At 41.7% G+C, this 21238-nt stretch overlaps 1 protein-coding gene across 2 annotated transcripts in view; it reads right to left on the bottom strand.

The window, feature by feature from the left end:
* Positions 1–19178, bottom strand: part of AKAP13 (A-kinase anchoring protein 13) — a 138337-nt gene extending 119159 nt beyond the window's left edge. The window contains exons 1-2 of one of the 2 annotated variants that reach the window (XM_058156699.1): positions 19050–19178; positions 16033–16109 (exon numbers count right to left, since the gene is read on the bottom strand). In XM_058156699.1, coding sequence (XP_058012682.1) covers positions 16033–16098 — 66 coding nt within the window. In that variant the 5' untranslated portion in view covers positions 16099–16109; positions 19050–19178. Of the gene's footprint in view, positions 1–16032; positions 16110–19025 lie in introns of both variants that reach the window. The other variant, XM_058156697.1, reaches the window with a different exon arrangement.
* Between the last annotated feature and the right edge of the window lie 2060 nt (positions 19179–21238).

Raw genomic sequence — 21238 nt, 5'->3', positions numbered from 1 at the left:
GTTCCAGAGCAAACCATGAAAAAGTCATTCTTTCTATTTAAGGACTGGTTAATTAGTTGGTGGGCAACTCACTTCTCATCTCTACTTCCATGCGAGGCCAATTATTCAGGATCAATCTTGGATGTTTCTGAAGTCGGTACCAAACAGCACCAAAGGAGTGCTTCAAAACATTAATTTTTTTTAAAAAAGCATAATAATGACTCCCCTATGAGGATAGTGACTTTATTGCCTGGTTTCCTAAGAGGATCAAGTTCTCCTAAAGGAGGTTATTTTGGGCAGATGCTTCAGGGGGAAATCCATCAAAAGATCTAAGCCACTAGAGATAGATGACTGACAACCCACAAGTTTGCTGAAGCCCCCAAAGCAATTTCACCCTGTCCCAGTTTTTTTTTTCCTTCTCAAAGCTTTTTATAAAAAATTCATCCCCAGGCCTCCTTGTAAAGAAGTTTTATAAGTACAAGATCTGGTATAAACATAGTTTTCGATGGGTTGTTTCAATGAGCTTGTAATTTAATATACTTTGGTTGTATTCAGTGTTGGTTTGTTGGGTATTTATTGGTGTAAACTATTACTAGTTGTTAAGGTTCTGCAGTTTATGTATTTAATCAACAAACAAAAAAATAAATCAGAAGGCACAAAGAATTGCATACTGTAAGGCCGCTTTTGCAATTCGTTGTGGCTCCTAGATAAGTTGGGACAATCGAGATATAAAGGACAACATGCTGGATGACCATTTGGGGAACTGCCCAACAGGGGACCAGGTTGAGGAACATTGTTCCAAGACATCAGCACTTGAACCTCAGGGTAGGATAGGGTATGGTAGGGTAGGGTAGGGTAGGGTAGGGTAGGGTAGGGTAGGGTAGAGTAGAGTAGAGTAGAGTAGAGTAGAGTAGAGAAGAGAAGAGAAGAGAAGAGAAGTGACTGTCTAGTCTTTTCTTAAAAATCTGCAGTGTATGTAAACGCACGTGTGTGTACACAACAGGATTTCTCATCTCCCAAACTGTGAAGGTCTTACGAATAAACTTTCCCTAGGGATTTGCTACCTTTAAATAAAGAAAGTCAAGAAGACTGCTAAAGTTGATTGACTAGACCAGTGATGGCTAACCTTTTCCAGACCGTGTCCAAAGCGCGTGCGCAGGTGCATGAATGCGCACACATGCACCCAAACCCCCAAAATACAATGCACATGCGCCCCCTGCGCATATGCGTACGGTCCCCTGCACACGCTCCGCCCCCTGTGCATGCGTGGCAGAGACCCGAAGACTAGTTGGCCGGTGGGAGATGCGTGCGCATGCGTGGCGGAACTGAACTGGGGCGACGGCTCGTGTGCCATCAGAGAGGGTGCTGAGTGCCAGCCCTGGCACACGTGCCATAGGTTCGCCATCATGGGACTGGACTTGTCCTTTTATATCCAGTGAAGTTAGTCATAAGTAAAAGACACAGGACAGCAGTATGAATAACTTATAGCCTGAATAACTTAGCTGCCAAACGGAAAGTCTTTGCTTCCTAATTTTTGCACTATTCTAATTGCATTGGTAAAATAAGCATTAAGTTAAAGATTGTTTAGAAGCATGCTTGGTGTTATGACGTCATTCATTTTTACTATCCTACCATCTAGGATCTAGGATCACATAACATTTCCTTTTGGGGGCGAAAGAAGATGCGATTTAATAAAATGAACCAGGGAATATTAGGAAATGAATAAAAAAACTATGAAAAAACTATAAAAAAACTATGGCAAAAACTGTAACTAAGTAAAATATATTTGAATATATTGAATTGTATAAGATATGATTCGGCCAATACTCTGTTCATGAATTGTGTATGTATGGAGGGGGGGAAACTAAAAAAAAATCAATAGAATAGAATAGAATAGAATAGAATAGAATAGAATAGAATAGAATAGAATAGAATAGAATAGAATAGAATCAATAAAAACTTATACAAAAAAAACACCATTTCCTTTTGGGCATAATGAGAGACCAACTGATCAAGAGGGATGCCTTATTTGCAGATAAACTTGAATTCTGCTATCATGTGTATTTCTAGAAATATTAAGGGAAGCAGCAGCAGATGGCAGCACCGTCTTCAATTCTCTGCCTAGACTTTCTTTTTTTCTTTTTTTTTTTTAAATGCTTCCTGGCTGACAACAGAGTCTGCTCCATTACCAGTGTCACTCTTTGTTTGCTTAAAAAAATAAACAGAAGAAGGTCTTCCCTGCATAGAAGTCCATCAAAGGTCTCCCGGTAAAACCCCGGTAAAACCATGAGAGTAGACTCTCTATGAGTCTACTTAATGAATTAACTCTTTAGGAGAATTCACATAGTGCCATAAATTCAATGTATAGGTTGGATTTGTTTCTTTACTTACAATAATTGCAAATCCGCCCAATCGGTACACTGAGAGCATATGCACCAAGACAAATTCCTTGTGTGTCCAATCACACTTGGCCAATAAAATTCTATTCTATTCTATTCTATTCTATTCTATACAACAAAGGAGAAACAGCAGCAGCAGCAGAACCATAAAGCTGCAAATAATAAGTAAAGCAAGGATTTCTAGCTAGGAGATTGACCATGAGAACAATTAACCAGTGGAACAGCTTGCCTCCAGAAGTTGTGGATCCTCCATCACTGGAAGCTTTTAAGAAGAGACTGGACAGCCCTTTGTCCTCTTTCTTTACTGCTTCTCTTTTCCTCATCTTAATCATTAGTTTTTCTTAGCTTTCGTCTTCCTTCTTTAAAAAAATAAGAATAATAACGTTTTCTTAACCAAGACGGTTCTTCTGCTGATCTATAGGTCAACCGCCAAATTCTCAGCAACAGTCATGGTGACTAGGAAATTCTCAAGAGTTGAAGGACAGGCCCTCAAACTGCAGGAGGCCACAACGGAGGAGAGGAAGGCAGGGAGTGGGTTGCTTTGAAAGAGGAAAGAAGTGACTAAACCTTCCCGGATGACAGTAACAAGCCCCAGCTGTCTACATTCATCAACCCTGCATGTCAGATAATCATCACTCTGAAAAACCAGAGAGACTCCAGGGTGCCAGGCAACAGATTAAAATCAGAGGAGGAGAAACATCTATCCCTACCCTTCCTTACTGACATTATCTGTTGTTGTTAGTTGCGAAGTTGTGTCCAACCCATCGTGACCCCCATGGACAATGTTCCTCTAGGCCTTCCTTTTCCTCTACCATCCTCTGGAGTCCATTTAAGCTCCTGCCTACTGCTTCAGTGACTCCATCCAGCCACCTCGTTCTCTGCTGTCCCCTTCTTCTTTTGCCCTCCATCTTTCCCAGCATTAGTCCTTTCTTCTCATTAGGTGGCCAAAGTATCTGAGTTTCATCTTCAGGATCTGGCCTTCTAAAGAGCAGTCAGGGTTGACCTCCTCTAGGACTGACCGGTTGGATCGCCTTGCAGTCCAAGGGACTGGCAGGAGTCTTCTCCAGCACCAGAGTTCAAAGGCCTCAATTCTTTGGCGCTCAGCCTTTCTTATGGTCCAACTTTTTACAGCCATACACTGCAACTGGGAAAACCATAGCCTTGACTATAGGCACTTTTGACATTACCTGGTACCACTAAAACACAGACACACGCACACAAATTCACATCCAAGCAAGGACTGGTGGCTACCTTTGCAACTCGGCAGAAGACCATACAAAGGAATAAGAGATGAGCCAGATTCAAATATGATAGAAATTATCTATGGAGAAGCTTAATGAGCGGTTGGAAGTTCTAGAAAGCAAGAATATTCCAGCTGTATTGGACAACAACTCCTAGCCTCCCCATCAAACAGTACAGGTAGTCCTTGACTTATTACCACAATTGAGTCCGGCATTTCTGTTGCTAAGTGAGACGGTTGTTAAGTGAATTTTGTCCCTATTTTACGACTTTTCTTGTAACTTTGATCACTAAATGAATTGTAAGTTGAGGACTGTCTGTATAGAATAGAATAGAGTAGAGTAGAGTAGAGTAGAGTAGAGTAGAGTAGAGTAGAGTAGAGTAGAATAGAATAGAATAGAATAGAATAGAATAGAATAGAATAGAATAGAATAGAATAATTTTTTATTGGCCAAGTGTGATTGGACACACATGGAATTTGTCTTGGTGCATACGTTCTCAGTGTACATAAAAGAAAAGATACTTTCGTCAAGAATCATAAGGTACAACACTTAATGATAGTCATAGAGAAACAGTCAATATGAATCTTAAGGATACCAGCAACAATTTTACAGTCATACAGTCATGCTCATTCTGAAGGAGGGCAAGGGAGGGGGAGGGCAAGGAAGGGGAGGGTGAAGAAGGGGAGGGGAGGGCAAGGGAGGGAAGGGGAGGGAGAAGGGGAGGGCAAGGGAGGGCAAGGGAGGGAAGGGAAAACTTGATGTATATAGCTTCCCTTCTTCTGCACCAATGCCTTGGAAATAAGGGCAAAATAAACATGAAATAACGGAGAGGCAGCCCAGACCAAGAAGCCTGGTGACATCTCTGGAGGAAAAGCCCTGATGTTAAACAGGCCAATGCCAGGTCTTGGAGCTCATTAGCCTGCCTGTCTCCTATCTTCTGGGTGAGAACAGTCACTCTCTGAACCGGCGGGGGGCAATGGCACATATTCCCTGATACGCCTGTAAGTGCAGGAAGGTCAAAAGGACAGTTCCTCTCAACATCATGAGGGGAGGCTTGCATCCATTTATTTTCCTACGTGACCAGCCTTCTTTTAAACCTTCAGACTTAAGGGGCAGCAGAGCTACAGCCAAATAACGTGCCAACAAACCAAAGTTCTTGTGGGGAAAAAAAAAGCTTCTGGGCCTTTCAGCTTCCTTCTTGTACAGTGAATTTTACAGCTGATCCTTGGCCCTTTTTTTTTTTTTCCTTTTTGTGACTTACAGAGGTGAATGATACATGAAAAAGCATCCTGAACAGTGGTTGGTTTCACTTTTGGGTACCACCGGTTCGCCGCACAGGCACCTTCTGTGCATGCGCCCTGCCTTCCGTGCATGTGCTTTTCTCACGCATGTGCCTTCCATGCATGCGCCTGGCCACAAAAATGTGCCTAAATAGGATAGCATAGAGGCGGGGCGAGAGAGCGGACCTACCCATGATTTCCCCTACTGGTTTTCCCGAACCAGTCCAAACCATCTGAGAGAGAGAAGGGGAGAGAGAGAGAAAAGAAAGAGAGACAGACAGATAGATGATAGATAGATAGATAGATAGATAGATAGATAGATAGATAGATAGATAGATAGATAGATAGATAGATAGATAGATAGATAGATATAATAGAAATAGATGATAGATAGATAGATAGATAGATAGATAGATAGATAGATAGATAGATAGATAGATAATTTTTTATTCAACATTGCTTGGGAAATCTCCTTTTTAAGTCATGCTCTTTTTCCTCTTTTGCTCTTTCCTTTATATGCAGCAACCTTATCCAAAAGGAAAAAAAAAATTTCCTTCCAGATTTCATAATGCGGTCATCTGTTTTAGTAATGTCCAGGGCTTTTGAGCCCTTCTCCTCCCACCCAAGGCAACTGTCCATATTGATAAGTCAGCATTTGTTCTTTGAGGTCAAATCCCACATTTCCCTCCCTGCATTTAAGGAGAAAGCTAACTGCCACTTTGAAGCGGACGGAGCAGAAGAAGAACTTCATCCCATGCAATGGAACAGATTCAGTGGCAGGGAACAGGACTTAAGGGATTCTCAAGCATGCTTCGGTTTTTCCAAACAGGTTTTGCATCTAGCAGCAATAATATCAAACACAAGGTTGGCCTATTTGATAACAGTGCTACATTTCCAGCTCAATAGATCCTTAGTTCTATACTTATGACTTTCTACAGTCCATCAGAATGGAGCTTTGATTTATTATTTAATCCCAAAGTAGTATTGTTGGGGTGGCTCAGTGGCTAAGATGCTGAGCTCGCCAATTGAAAGGTCAGCTGTTCAGCGGTTCGAATCCCTAGTGCTGCATAATGGGGTGAGCTCCTGTTACTTGTCCCAGCTTCTGCCAACCTAGCAGTTCAAAAGCACATAAAAAATGCAAGTACAAAAATAGGGACCACCTTTGGTGGGAAGGTAACAGTGTTCTGTGCACCAAGGCTGGAGTCTCAGACCATCCCAACCAAAGGGTGGTCCAGTCTATTTTTGAAAACCTCTAACTAAAGAATTAAAAATATCAGCTGCCCTAATATTCCCGCTTCTTCCAGAATAGCCTCCTCTATTGTATGAAGGATCCTATCAGATAAAAGATGACTGTAGATGTGAGGGACATTAAACAATGCCTGAAACTTTGTCAAGCTATTCTAGTGACCATAATGTCATCTTTCCGGTGTTACGCCCTGAGGACTGAGATGCTTTTCTGGACTTATGACATCATCCCTTCCTTAGAGCTTCTGGTACATCCTCCATTTAAACCTAATCTCAAGGCCAGCTACTCTGTCATTTTGGATTAATTTTTTTGGGGAGGCTAAGAATTGTGGTTGGAGTTGCTTAAAATGCACCACCTAGTAGTAGATATGTACTTTGTAGATCCATTTCCAGAAGAAGGGGCACAAACCACAGGAAAGCAGGTTTTCCAAAAGTACCTCTTTTGGAAAACAGACACATAGACAGACAGATAGATAGATAGATAGATAGATAGATAGATAGATAGATAGATAGATAGATAGATAGATAGATAGATGATTAGATAGATGACACATGATAGATAATGATTAGATAGATAGATAGATAGATAGATAGATAGATAGATAGATAGATAGATAGATAGATAGATAGATAGATAGATAGATAGATAGATAGGTGACAGATGATTAGATAGATAGATGATAGATGGATAGATGGATAGATAGATGATGGATGGATGGATGGATGGATGGATAGATAGACAGACAGACAGACAGATAGATAGATGACAGATGATAGATAATGATTAGATAGATAGATAGATAGATAGATAGATAGATAGATAGATAGATAGATAGATAGATAGATAGATAGATAGATAGATAGATGGATGGATGGATGGATGGATGGATGGATGGATGGATGGATGGATGGATGGATGGATGGGTGGGTGGTGGGTGGGTGGGTGGGTGGGTGGGTAGGTAGGTAGGTAGATGGCCAGATTTGTTCATTCAAAGATGCTTTAAACCTTTGCATCCTAGATTATCCCAAAATGATAGCTGCCCTTTTTCCTGTACAGTGTTCTGTTTCTTTAGGATGGGGCATGTATTTTTATAGGCATATCAGATCTCACATATCCATCATGCCAAACACCTGCAAATAGGAACGGGTGAAGTATATTTTTGTTTCCCAGCAGAACTGATAAGAACATATAAACACGGAGGCATGGTTGAGTGTGTGTGAATGAATGTGTTTGTTTATTTCTTTGTGGGATCCTTTGTGCTCTCTGAGCTTGTTTATTTGTTTGCAGACGTTTCGTTATCCAGCTAGGTTACATCATCAGCGCTAGTGATCAGTGCTAGTACTGACATTACCTAATTGGTGTTCCTGAAGCATTTTCAGAGAGCCTCCAAATTACTAGCCTGTCTAAAACACTGCACCTCCCAATTCTAGGTTAAAGATGCAGGATCAAAAGAAATCATGATGACGGGATAGGAGGTTCTGCAAATCTAGATCTGTTCTTCAATTGCAAGTTATCCATCGGGGACATCAAGACTGTTTCAACCCCAAAATCACAACAAGATCTAAACCTTGAATCAAAGTAATCAGGTCTTATTTCAACTGAAAGCAAAATGTTTCTGTCTCTTCCACTGCTTCTTAATCATCTCACCGGGGGATGATCTAATTTAACACATGATATGTATATCTCTCTATCTCTATCTATTTAACACTATCTATCTATCTATTTAACTCTATCTATCTATCTATCTATCCATCCATCCATCCATCCATCCATCCATCCATCCATCCATCCATCTATCTATCTATCTATCTATCTATCTATCTAATCTAATCTAATCTATATTTATTTATCTATATCTATATCTATATCATCTATCTATCTATCTATCTATCTATCTATCTATCTATCTATCTATCTATCTATATCTATATCTATATCATCTCTATCTATCTATCTATCTATCTATCTATATCTATATCTATATCATCTCTATCTATCTATCTATCTATCTATCTATCTATCTATCTACTATCTAATCTATATCTATCTATATCTATTTATATCTATATCTATATCTATATATCTATATCTATATATATCTCATATATATCTATATCTATATGTATATCATCTATATCTATCTATCTATCTATCTATCTATCTATCTATCTATCTATCTATCTATCTATCTACTATCTAATCTATATCTATCTATATCTATTTATATCTATATATCTATATCTATATCTATATCTATCTCATATATATCTATATCTATATGTATATCATCTATATCTATATCTATATCTATCTATCTATCTATCTATCTATCTATCTATCTATCAATCTAATCTAATCTAATCTATATTTATTTATCTATATCTATATCTATATCATCTATATCTATCTATCTATCTATCTATCTATCTAATCTATATCTATCTATCTATATCTATATCTATATCATCTCTATCTATCTATCTATCTATCTATCTATCTATCTATCTATCTATCTTCTATCTATATCTATCTATATCTATTTATATCTATATCTATATCTATCTATATCTATATCTATATATATCTCATATATATCTATATCTATATGTATATCATCTATATCTATATCTATCTATCTATCTATCTATCTAATCTATATCTATCTATCTATATCTATCTATCTATATCTATATCTATCTGTCTGTCGGTCTGTCTGTCTGTCTGTCTCTTTCACATTATGTATATGTGTATGTAAAATAGAAGAATAAGAAGAGAATAGACTGACAGAGTTGGAAGGGGCCTTGGAGGTCTTCTAGTCCAACCCCCTGCTCAGGCACAAATCCCTATACCAGTGATGGCTAACCTTTTTGCCATTGCATGCCAAAAGTGGGGGGGAGCGTGGGGTGTGTGTGTCAAGTGCCAGCATGGCCCTATGCCATTTCGGGCAAATGTATATTTATTTGAGGGTTATCTCAAATATCTCAGGCACATTTCTGCAGTCTTTCAATGCGATGAATGAAGTGTAATCTGCTTGTTGGTTATTAAACTTCTCTTCTCTCTTCCATACTGAGCAACAGGAAATTGTGGTCACTGGTCCTGCGGCAAACTTTCCATTCGCCTTGACATTCCTGATGCCATACCAGAAAAGATCCATTTAAAAGGAATACTTGAAGGAGAAGGGGGCGGGGGAAGACTGGCCCGCACAGTCATTTCCACCAGTCTCTCTCACGCACGAAACCGCAAGAAGTGCCTCTATCCTGATTCATCCTAGCTAGATCACTTGATTTATTTTATTTATTTATTTATTTATCGTATTTATATACCGCCCTATCTCCTGAAGGACTCAGGGCGGTTCACAGGCAAATAAAAACACATAAATACAGATTAAAATAACAATTAAAAAACTTATTCTAAAAGGCCGAATGTTTAAAAACAATATAAAAAAATAAAACCCATTTAAAACCCATAAATTTAAAATCTAATCCAGTCCTGCGCAAATGAATAAGTGTGTTTTAAGCTCGCGACGGAAGGTTCGGAGGTCCGGAAGTTGACGAAGTCCTGGGGGTAGTTCGTTCCAGAGGGTGGGAGCCCCCACAGAGAAGGCCCTTCCCCTGGGCGTCGCCAGACGACACTGCCTCGCTGACGGCACCCTGAGGAGTCCCTCTCTGTGAGAGCGCACGGGTCGGTGAGAGGTATTCGGTAGCAGTAGGCGGTCCCGTAAATAACCCGGCCCTATGCCATGGAGCGCTTTGAAGGTGGTTACCAAGACCTTGAAGCGCACCCGGAAGGCCACAGGTAGCCAGTGCAGTCTGCGCAGGATAGGTGTCATACGGGAGCCACGAGGGGCTCCCTCTATCACCCGCGCAGCCGCATTCTGGACTAACTGCAGCCTCCGGATGCCCTTCAAGGGGAGCCCCATGTAGAGAGCGTTGCAGTAATCCAGGCGATACGTCAACGATTATTGATGTCCAAGGGTAGCCGTCTCCTTGTCTTGCAAGCAAACAAACCAGCTATCCAATGAAAATCCTTAGACTCCTCACTTGCTAGAAGCTGTCCTTTTGTGAAAAGAGAGCAATTACTAAGACCTAACCTAAAACCACAGATCGAAGTTTATTCATCTGGAACTTTCTGGCAGGCAGCCGCTCTTTCTTGCTCAAAGCAAACGCTCGAAAATTAGTCACCCAAATATCTATAACAGATCAAGAGGCATGCTGAGTGAGCCTACAATGCCTTTTAATTCTCTAAATCTTCTAAAAAAAAGGGAGACGTTTCAAGGAAAATATACATTTGATTATCAGAGGGCTAGTTAGATAACTGATGTATTACGACAGCAGATGATAGCATCTACTAGTGGATATGGAATTATCCTCCAAAGCTGTGAAGTCCTTCGGTGGGAAACCCCTAGTTGTAGACAAAATCTGACACACAAAAACAAATCCCAGAAGAAGGTAATAGTAAAATATTCTATATCAGGGGTCTCCAATTTTGGTCCCTTTAAGATTTGTGGACTTCAACTCCCAGCAAAGCTGGCTGAGGAACTCTGGGAGTTGAAGTCCACAAGTCTTAAAGGGACCAAGGTTGGAGACCCCTGTTCTATACTGTTACCAAAGAACCCTAAATGCAGTGGTGGATCGCCCCCCAGTTCGTGCCAGTTCGCAAGAACCGGTAGTAAAACCGGCGGGAAGCTCCGCCCACCAACCTGGATGTCGTCGTAGGTGATCTGCACATGCGCAGAAACTTGGCGTGCGCACAAGCAAAGCAAACACGCGTGTGCAATCCTGTTGCGAACCGGTAGTAAAGATAAGTAGAACCCAGCCCTGCCTACATGAATGTATCCGTTAAGTCACCAAGAATCAATCACAACCTAAGGAAGGAACTGATACCTATCTAATCAACATGAATGCAATGGTTTGGAGATTGATCAAATCCTCAGTTTGACGCCCAAAGCAGGCTGGAATTTAGGCGAGTAGCCAAATTCACACCTCTAGTCCACCCCACTCCCTTAATCTGCAGTAGGGGGAAAAGATTTCATAATATCCATCTCCTAGGATTGTCATTTATACCCACACAGTGGATATCAAGTTGATTTTTTTTAAAAAAAACTGCTATACTGCAGCTTCATAAATGCTCAATAACACTATAATAATAATAATAATAATAATAATAATAATAATAATAATAATAATAATAATAATAATAATAATAATAATAATAATAATAATATTTTAATTTGTATACCGCCCTTCTCCCGAAGGACTCAGGGTGGTGCACAGCCAGAATAAAATACAAAAAGAACAGTACATATAATATTAAGAACAACCCCTTAAAAAACTTATTCAATTGGCCAATAATTTAAAATACAATAACACCCTATAAAATTTACAAAAATTTAAAAACCCATAAAAGCAAATTAAAAATTTTAAAATCAAGCCAGTCCAGCTAGACGGAATAAATAGGTTTTAAGTTCGCGGCGAAAGGTCCTATATTTGCATATTAGTCATAAAGCAAAACCAAAACGTAGACCCAACAGCTGCTTCTACAGCTAGCAGCAAACCTGATGGGCGACCTCTCGTCCTTTATGTAAGCCTCCCCTCCTCCCCACCCTCAAGTAATTTTCTGACACACAACACGTAATCCAATTTATGGAAACCATTGCCAAGAGATGCGATTACTGTGGTTGGTTTTTCTAAAAATTATCTTTGTTAAAAATACATGCAAGATTGGACGTGACTAATAACCACAACCTGTAGAGAGAAACGCAAAAAAAAGAGAGGCTTCTCCGCATGCAGAAACTACATTTGAGAGCAACATTAGCCAGGGTCAAAAGCAGGAGCAAGCCCAGGATTATGGGACCTGAAATCCAGCATAGATGGAAGGCACCACACTTGACTCATAAACAGCTCACTTTTTAAAGCAACATGGGCTTTTGAGCTAAGAGATTAGCCAAGCAATAATATGCATCCTCTTAAGAAAAACCCGAATTACAGAACTAACCTACTTCTTGGTAAGCTAGGAAAAAAGTGGGCTAGATAGCATCACCATCAGATAGATGTGTAACTGGCTGGCAAACCATACTCAACGAGTAGTCCTCAATGGTACTACATCTACATGGAGGGAAGTAAGCAGTGGGGTACCACAAGGTTCTGTCTTAGGCCCAGTACTCTTCAATATCTTCATAAATGACTTAGATGAGGGAATAGAAGGGGAACTCACTAAATTTGCAGATGATACTAAGCTAGCAGGAATAGTTAACACCCTAAAAGATAGGCTCAAGATCCAGCTGGATCTTGACAGACTTGAATACTGGGCCCTATCTAACAAAATGAAATTTGATGTAGAGAAAAGTAAAGTCTTACACTTAGTCAATAAAAACCAAAAGTACACATATAGACTGGGTGAAAAGAGGCTTAAGAGCAGTAACTGTGAGAGGGATCTTGGAGTCTTAGTGGACAACCAATTACATATGAGCTAACAGTGAGTGGCGGCAGCCAAAAAAGCCAATCCTAAATTGCATTAACAGAGGGATACAATCAAGATCAAGGGAGGTACTAATATCATTCCATAAAGCCCTAGTAAGACCACACCTAGAATACTGCATCCAGTTTTGGTCACCACAATATAAAAATGATGTTGAGACTCTAGAAAGAGTGCAGAGAAGAGCAACCAAGATGATTAGGGGACTGGAGGCTAAAACATGCGATGAACGTTGTAGGAACTGGGCATGGCTAGTCTAGTGAAGAGAAGGACCAGGGGAGACAGGATAGCAGTCTTCCAATATTTGAGGGGCTGCCACAGAGAGGAGGGGGACAACCTGCCTTCCAAAGCACCCGAAGGCCAGACAAGGAATAATGAATGGAAACTGACCAAGGAGAGATTCAACCTGGAAATAAGGAGAAATTTTCTGACAGTGAGAACAATCAACCAATGGAAGAGAAATTGCCTTCGGAAGTTGTGGGAGCTTCATCACTGGAAGCTTTCAAGAAGAGACTGGACTGCCATCTGTCAGAAATGATGTAGGGGCTCCTGCTTGGGCGGGGGGTTGGACTAGATGACCTACAACTCTGTTACTCTGTAATCAGATCCAGGAAGAGAAAAGCTTGCTCTGCTTCTCCACATTATTGCAAAATCTCAATTCCTTAAACCTTGCACTTTAATTATGATCAGTGCCTCCCCAGACGCTCCCCCCTAAAAAAAGCTAGGTCAATTAACTCCCCCACTGAAAATAAAAGGGCTAAGCAACATATCCAACTGACCGCTGTTGCTGATCTAGAAAAAGTTTGCCTAGTCTTGCTTTTAAAGGTGTTCAATTCTCTCAAGATTGCCCTCATGTCTTGTGATGCAACAAGCCAAAAGAAGAGCACGTCGGGGTCATTTAGACACAAACGTCTTCATTCTCAAAACATACGAGAACCGAACAGAGTTCTTAATATGACTTGGGAGGGATCTGACGTGCTTCAAGCAAAGTGGGTGGATAGGGAAAACGTCTCATCCAACATCAATGTAAAGAAGATCAAAGCCACCTGCTGCTGAAGCTAAAAAGACCAGAGTAAAAGACCAACTGGGAGCTCTACTGTAAGTATTTATTTAAAACGTTTTCCATTCTGCCCTTTGGTTTGATATTTCAAAGTCTACTTATAATTAGTCACAAAACACAACCAACTGCCACTAATAGCAAAGTATTAAGGACATTTTGAACAGCAAGAAGCTTTGAGGGTACCCATCCCATCAACTACTTCTCTGAAGACCTCTTTCAATAAAATAATGTGCATCAATTTGTCCATAAAAGACACAGTTAAAACAAGACATGAGCCCTAATCCCCTCATCGTGTGGAAAAATAAATGTAAGTTTCCAGTGGGCCTCACTACTGGCTCTGCTCTATATATTCCACACTACTATCTCCATACAGGCATTGACCAACCTAGAAGAGTTGGCTTCCTTCAAGAGAAGCATGGAACCAATAGCAGAAGACACAAAACTCTCACTGAGAACAGCCAGTTAAAATAGTAGACCAACTATTCCATCCATCAAAAACAGGTGTGAGCGCTAAGGCCAGTTTCCTGCCAATGTCTTTGACTGCAGTGAAGGCTTCTTCCTTCTGCCATTCAACTGATTTCATCCTTCTCATTTCAGATGTCTAAAACAACACTACTAGCCCACCACCTTCCAAATCAGCAACTGTAGAAACTGTTATCCTTCAAAAGGTCCAGGGGGACAACCAGCATCTAACTGTGGCCAACGCTCAAAGATCCTTGCTGCTAGGTGACCCAAATCCCAGCAAATGGACTCATGTCAATTGTGCTACCCCTGATCCAGTTAAGCCACTCAGAGGCACTTCAAACTACAAGATGGACAGAAAATAAATGTAATAATAACAACCACCCAGACTTAACAATTGTCAGTAACAAAGACAAAAAAAGTCTGGATAGTGGATGTGGCAGTGCCTGGAGACAGCAGAATAGAAGAGAAAGCACTGGTGAGGATAACACAACACAGACACCTGCAAATAGAAATAGAACGACTGTGGCAAAGGAAAGTAGGCGCCTTGGGTGTAATCCCAAAACAACTGGAGCACCACTTGAACACCCTCAGAATATCACATCCAGTTTTGGTCACAACACTATATAAAAAAGGTTGAGACTCTAGAAAAAGTGCAAAGAAGAGCAACCAGGATGATTAGGTGACTGGAAATGAAAAAATATGAAGAACAGTTACAGGAATTGGGCATGGCTACTCTAGTGACGAGAAGGACCAGGGGAGACATGATAGCTGTCTTCCAATATTTGAGGGGCTGTCACAGAGAGGAGGGGGTCAAGCTATTCTCAAGGGACCTGAAGGCTAGACAAGGAATAATGGATGGAAACTGATCAAGGAGAGATTCAACCTAGAAATAAGGAGAAATTTTCTGATAGTCAAAATAATCAACCAATGGAACAGCTTGCCTTCAGAAGTTGGGGAAGCCTCATCACTGGCGGCTTTCAAGGTCAGATTGGATTGCCATTTGTCGGGGATGGTGGGTGGGTGGACTAGATGACCTACAAGGTCCCTTCCAACTCTGTTAATCTATCTAACCCATCGGCATTGACAAATTCTCCATCAGTCAATTGCAAAAGCCAGCTGTACTCAGAACAGCTTCCATCCTGCGACGATATCTGTAACACCATCAAAACATCCGCATCTGCCTATCCCAGGTCCTTGGTAAGGACTTGATAGATTGACAAAAACACCAAACCCAGTCTGATCATCTGGTTGACTGTGCCATGAACCATAATAATAACAACAACAACAACTTGCACGGATGTTTAGGAATTCTATTCAAGATGCTTAAAAATATTTCAAGTCAATGTGGGATAACTTTCCCAAATGGTAAAGATTTATTCATTCATTCATCCAATTTAAAGATTGTCTGTCTTCATTCACAGAGCAGGTTGGAAGACAATCATTCGCTCATTCATTAGTGCTTAATTCAGTTCTCGAAGTTGCCAAGAGAGAGAGAGAGAGAGAGAGGGTCTTCCATCTAACATACATCAGAGAATTTTCTCAAGCAGTGACGACACCCATCCTCAAGTACAAAGACAGTCCTTCTTCCTGCAAACCCATTGCTCAAAAATCCCAAACCATGTATTAACCAGCTCAAACTATCTTTCGGCCATCACTCTGGGCACACAAAGAGATGATTCAGAAAGCAATAATTTCAGAAAATAAAACCAGCAGAGATTTTTTTTAAAAAAGGAAGAGCTGCTTCCTCGTGATTAAAGACCAAAAATAAATAAATAAAAATAAATGGAAGGAAATTAGTTTTGTGAGGGGTCATGTGCATTTTTGTTCCTCAATCAATGGCTGAAGCCCTGTGATGGAAGATGGGGGGGAAAAAACCCCAAAACCTTACCGTTCCTTCAGAAGTAATGTTCTCAGCTAGCTCTGTCAGAAAATCCATTTCTTCTTCAATTTTCATTTCCAGAGAGTCTGCAGGAAAAAAGAGAGAGAGAGAGAGAGAAGTTCACGTGTCTTTTAATAATTGCTCCAGTGCATCAGTGTTAAAACTGCATAGATTAGTAATGGTGAACCTTTTTTGGCCGTCGCACGGAAACATCACTTGTGTACGCTCATCAGGGCCACGCTCCAGAAAAGCCAAACTTCCGGGTTGTTGTGCGCATGCGTGCCCGACGATCAGCTGGCTGGCGTGCATGGCCACACCGGTTTTTGGCACTGGCGCGTGCGAGGACAGCTGATCATCGCACACGCATGCACGTCAGAAACCCGAAAGACAAACAGGCAAGGCCATGCATGCTGAGAGATATGGCTTCGTCTGCCACTTTGGGCATCCGTGCCACCGGTTTGCGATTGCAGGCATAGATGGTGTGTCCCTTACTTTTCTGTCTACCCACACGTTTCCTTTTAGGTCTGTAACTTCCCAATTCTTCCTATCCCACCCCACCCCACCCCCCAAACTGCCCCAGATATCCTTGCATCACCTCTTGCATTCCTGTCCAAGCTGAGTTGTTTCGTTCATTTGATGTCATTCTGAAACATCTCTGCTTTTCTCAACCAAAGAGGGCAACACCAAGAAGTGACAGAAACAGACAGACAGACAGAAACCAGGCACTTCAAACTGGAATTGAGAAGTCAGGGGAGGAAAGGATTGGTGGAGTTGCTTCCCTCGCACCACCCTTAAACCTAGTTGGTGTTTCTAAGGAGTATATATTTCAGGCGATTTCAAAACTTTGATCGCTTTTTTATTAATAGCCAAAACTTTCTGATTCAATAAGGATCGTCTCATTGTAGAAAGGTGGGTTCTAATCTATCAGGGGGAAAAAACAGGAAACGTTGATTTGTTTTCTAGTTTTCACTGAGAATTAGACTTGTTTAACAGGGAAACATGAAACTGAAATATTTTGGCCACCTAATGAGAAGCAAGGACTCACTGGAGAAGAACCACATGCTGGGAACGATGGAGGGCAAAAGGAGAAGGGAATGGCAGAGAACGAGGTGGCTGGATGGAGTCACTGAAGCAGTCGGCGTGAGCTTAAATGGACTCCAGAGGATGGTAGAGGACAGGAAGGCCTGGAGGAACATTGTCCACAGGGTCGCAATTGGTCAGACACGACTTCGCAATTAACAACAACAACAACAACAACAGGGACACAGAGAGAAACTAGACTTCTTGGAAAGCTGAATATCAAAACTTCTTTAAAGACCAAAGGGATATTAAGAAGGGGAAATTAAGCCACAGGAAAGCCACAATTCATGCTTGCAGGTAAATCCATGCTATCAGACAAAATTTTGGGTGAGAGGGACAAAGGCACTCTGTGTAACTGAATGCTCCACAAGAGATTCTGCTCACAGGAAGCAAACACTTTCCTTTCTTAGTCTTTTTTTTCCCCTGACACGTTAATTTTCTGTGTGTGAAGAAAAATGTTGATAACAGCATTAAAATTGCTTTGCCATTTCATACTGATCTGGCCAACTAATTAACCCTGAACCACTGGCATTTCTGCTGCATGTGAACACAATTTTTTAAGATGCCACTCATAGGCAAAGTGCCGATTGCCGAAAATGTAGCAAGGGAATAATTTCCTCACAACCTCTGAAAAAACCAAAGTGAAGAACATGCTCTGTGGGACTCCCAACTCATATCAGCTTCAACCAATACAAAGCAGTCAATCGCAGCCCCATAGCATCTTCTGATGTAAGGAGTGAGTATTACACGTCTTAACAGAACTGGTGCCAATTACAACGGTCTACAAGGATCAATGGTCACATCCACACAAAATGGGGCAGGCTCTTCCGAAGTGGCGTCTTCCAGGCATGTTGGGAATGCAACTCCCAGAATATTCCAGCCAGCCTCGTCTTGCTGGGCATTCGGGAAACAGCAGCTCCAACATATCCGGAGGGCACAATGTTGGGTAGAGTTGGACAAACCTGAAATCAATAACATCAGGCCAGACGATCCTCTGGTCTGGCAGTTGTCATGTGTTTACAATATCATTTCTAAGGAAACCAAACTACAGACGTTTCTGTACAGATGAAGAGTTTTTCTAGTTTCCATTTACCATGTGATACTTCAGCAAATAGTAACTTCGCTAGTGACTTGGTAACACTGGTTTGCTTAATATCTGCGAGCTGCTGAACCATCATCTTGCAAAGCACTCAAAACAGCTCTCATCAACTCCCAAAGATTTAGGAAACATTAAACAACTAGCAAAGGGTGCATGTGTGTGTAGATTTAATAAGCAAAACCAATTTAAATTTCGAACAAACATTTAGGGAGTTTGGAACAAGCAGGCACTTTATTTCTGCCTTGTTATTTCTCTCGTGTAACAAAAGTGGGGGAGAGGGATTAGCAAGGGAAGCTACTTTAGATGATCCAGAGCAACATTTTTGGCAGCTCTCAACAGCATCATCAGCAATGGTTGGTGGGGGGGGGGGGAAGAGAGACCGAGAAGGGATTTGAGAATCGAGAGGGGGCGGGGAGAACGCATTTGTAAGCCTTTGTGTTTGTTTTGGTGCAAGAGTGGCTACGTCTCCTGAAAGTCACAGGGGAGAGCAGCATGCCTTGGCAAGAAAGAACAAGCTTAGCTTGAGCTCAGAACAAACAATGCATGCTTGGCACAAGAGAGAGAGAGAGAGAGAGAGAGAGGGAGGGACTGCAAGCGAAAGAAAAAGTGGTAGGTTGCATTTGACATCCTAGTGGGAGAGAAGGAGAGAGGGTACACTGGGCAATTCAAGGCAGCCCGCCTCACTTATTTTCCATTTCACACATGTCTTTCTTGCCAAGTCACCTAGAGAATCTCCCTTGATGAAGACACCACACACACACACAGACCACACAGACACACAAACACACACACACAGTTTAGGAATATTTTTTCTCGCTCCCACCTTGAGGTCTCCGCATACACACACCTTTCTCAGTTGGCTCCTGGCGCTCCCCACAAGGATCTTTGGCCCCTTGAGGCCATTTCTACTACCTAGATCACATGTGGACAGCAAACATTCGCGTTTGCTGTGTTCCGGGCATGGTGGAGACTCCCGTTTAATCCTGTTTCTCCAGTTGCTCTGGAGCTTTCCTGAACTACGCAGTCTCACCATCGTGGCTGGCAGCAGGTGCAAAGCAGGAAGTGCACCTTAATTACAGGTGCCCATTCCCAGCCCCTCCCCTGCGCCTTCAGTTTTAGCCTTCCCCACATATTCAGCGCAAAGCAGTTTTGAGGCGAAAGCCGCTTTCAGCAAACATCACCCAGCAGTCCCACTACACGTCTACTTTCAAGGCATTCTTGCTCTACGAAATCCAAGAGCAAGACTTTTCTAACAGGCCAGCATTCCTTCCCTTCCTTCCTTCCTTCCTTCCTTCCTTCCTTCCTTCCTTCCTTCCTTCCTTCCTTCCTTCCTTCCTTCCTTCCTTCCTTCCTTCCTTCTTCCTTCCTTCCTTCCTTCCTTCCTTCCTTCCTTCCTTCCTTCCTATCTATCTATCTATCTATCTATCTATCTATCTATCTATCTATCTATCTATCTATCTATCTATCTATACATTTTCTATTAATTTCATTTCTTAGTGCTTAATAAACATCATGTTGCCTGGGTATTTAATTTGCTTAGCAATACAGATTCCATTCTTACTCTCCACCCCTTTCTTCCAACCACTGAGAAAATAAGTTCCATGTTTGATAATATCCTGTGTCTTCAACAGGCCAGCCTTTCTGATGACATCTAAAAAGGTTAGGCTGCATTTTTAAAAACAAAGGGTTTTTATAACCATCCGGGGAGCCGCGCAACAAGCTCAGAAGACCAACCTCTGCCTACAAAGGGTGTTTTTATGTATATGTATATATAAAAGTTGGCCGTTCATCTGTTGTGCAACCGGGGTTCGTTCCTTCTTTCTGGAGGCTGCTGCGTTGAATAAAAGGCGAGAGTTTAACGGGGGTGAGGGAATAATTTTAGGAGGCTGCCACTGAAGTCCAAAAGGAGGGATCAACTGCGGCTTCGCCAGGATCGCATGACAGCTCTGTCCCCTCCCCATATGAGATCAAAATATCAAGCCACCGTATGCCACAAAAATAAAATGGAGCTCGCTGGACGCCAAATCCTGTCAAGCAAGGCCTGAGAGCAGCTGTTCTTTATTTTTATTTTTTCCAGGCTGCGCTCCTTCCAGTTTTGTCCTTGTGAAAAAAATATTCCTGTACACACCCTGCCTCCGCTAGTCCCCAAACAGCAAATGCTCCCAGTTTTTCCTACTATTTGCAGTTCGTCCTGCGATGACAGGGCAAACCATGGTGAGTGGGGGCTGAATCCTTCACGTTGCGCCTAAAACAAAAATAAGAGCGCGCACCTAGCATTGGTTCGATCTGTCATGTTCGTTCAGTTTTAACTTGGGGGAAATTTGCTGGTACTAATTTGCAGCAGATCTAACTTAACTGGAGGAGGAAGAGAGGCCTCCCCACACCTGCGATTCCTCAGGGCAAGCCACATAATAGCAGCAGGGAAAGATCAGCTGTTTTCTTCTCTCTCTCTCTCTCTTTTTTTTAAACAGCTGTCTGAACAGGTGGAGCCATGAAAGCTTGCATTAAACTATCATTAAGCCTTGCCAACAATTATGCCTCTAGGTTTACAGCTCAGATGGAGGGGGGGGGGAAGGCCTTGCCTTCATTCCCTCCCCACCTTCCTCGCTCTCACCTTTAAAAACAAAACAAAGAAAAGCAAAGAAAACAATTTGCTCTAACAACTCCTGTTACAGAAGAGGCAAAATGGTTTGAAGAAGGCGTTCAACCGGTCTGTCTTGATCCTTCAGGTCCTCGCTTGTCAACGGTGCTCTCTCGCTAATCAAACTCCTTCGTCCGGACCTTTTGTTTTCTCAAGTCGGAAATAAAGGCTTGAAGCCCAGCAAATACACACACACACAAACACACACACACACACACACCATGTTTCCCTGAAAATAAGACGGGGTCTTATATTAATTTGTGCTCCAAAAGACACATTAGGGCTTATTTTCTGGTTAGGTCTTATTTTGGGGGGGGAAATAAATGCACCCATCTGGCTGACAATTAACTGGGGCTTATTTTGGGAGGTGGGGCTTATATTACAAGCATCCTGAG

This window comes from Ahaetulla prasina, chromosome 13, assembly GCF_028640845.1.
Source record: "Ahaetulla prasina isolate Xishuangbanna chromosome 13, ASM2864084v1, whole genome shotgun sequence".
Taxonomy (NCBI): domain Eukaryota; kingdom Metazoa; phylum Chordata; class Lepidosauria; order Squamata; family Colubridae; genus Ahaetulla; species Ahaetulla prasina.
This window is presented reverse-complemented; position numbering and strand designations above follow the sequence as displayed.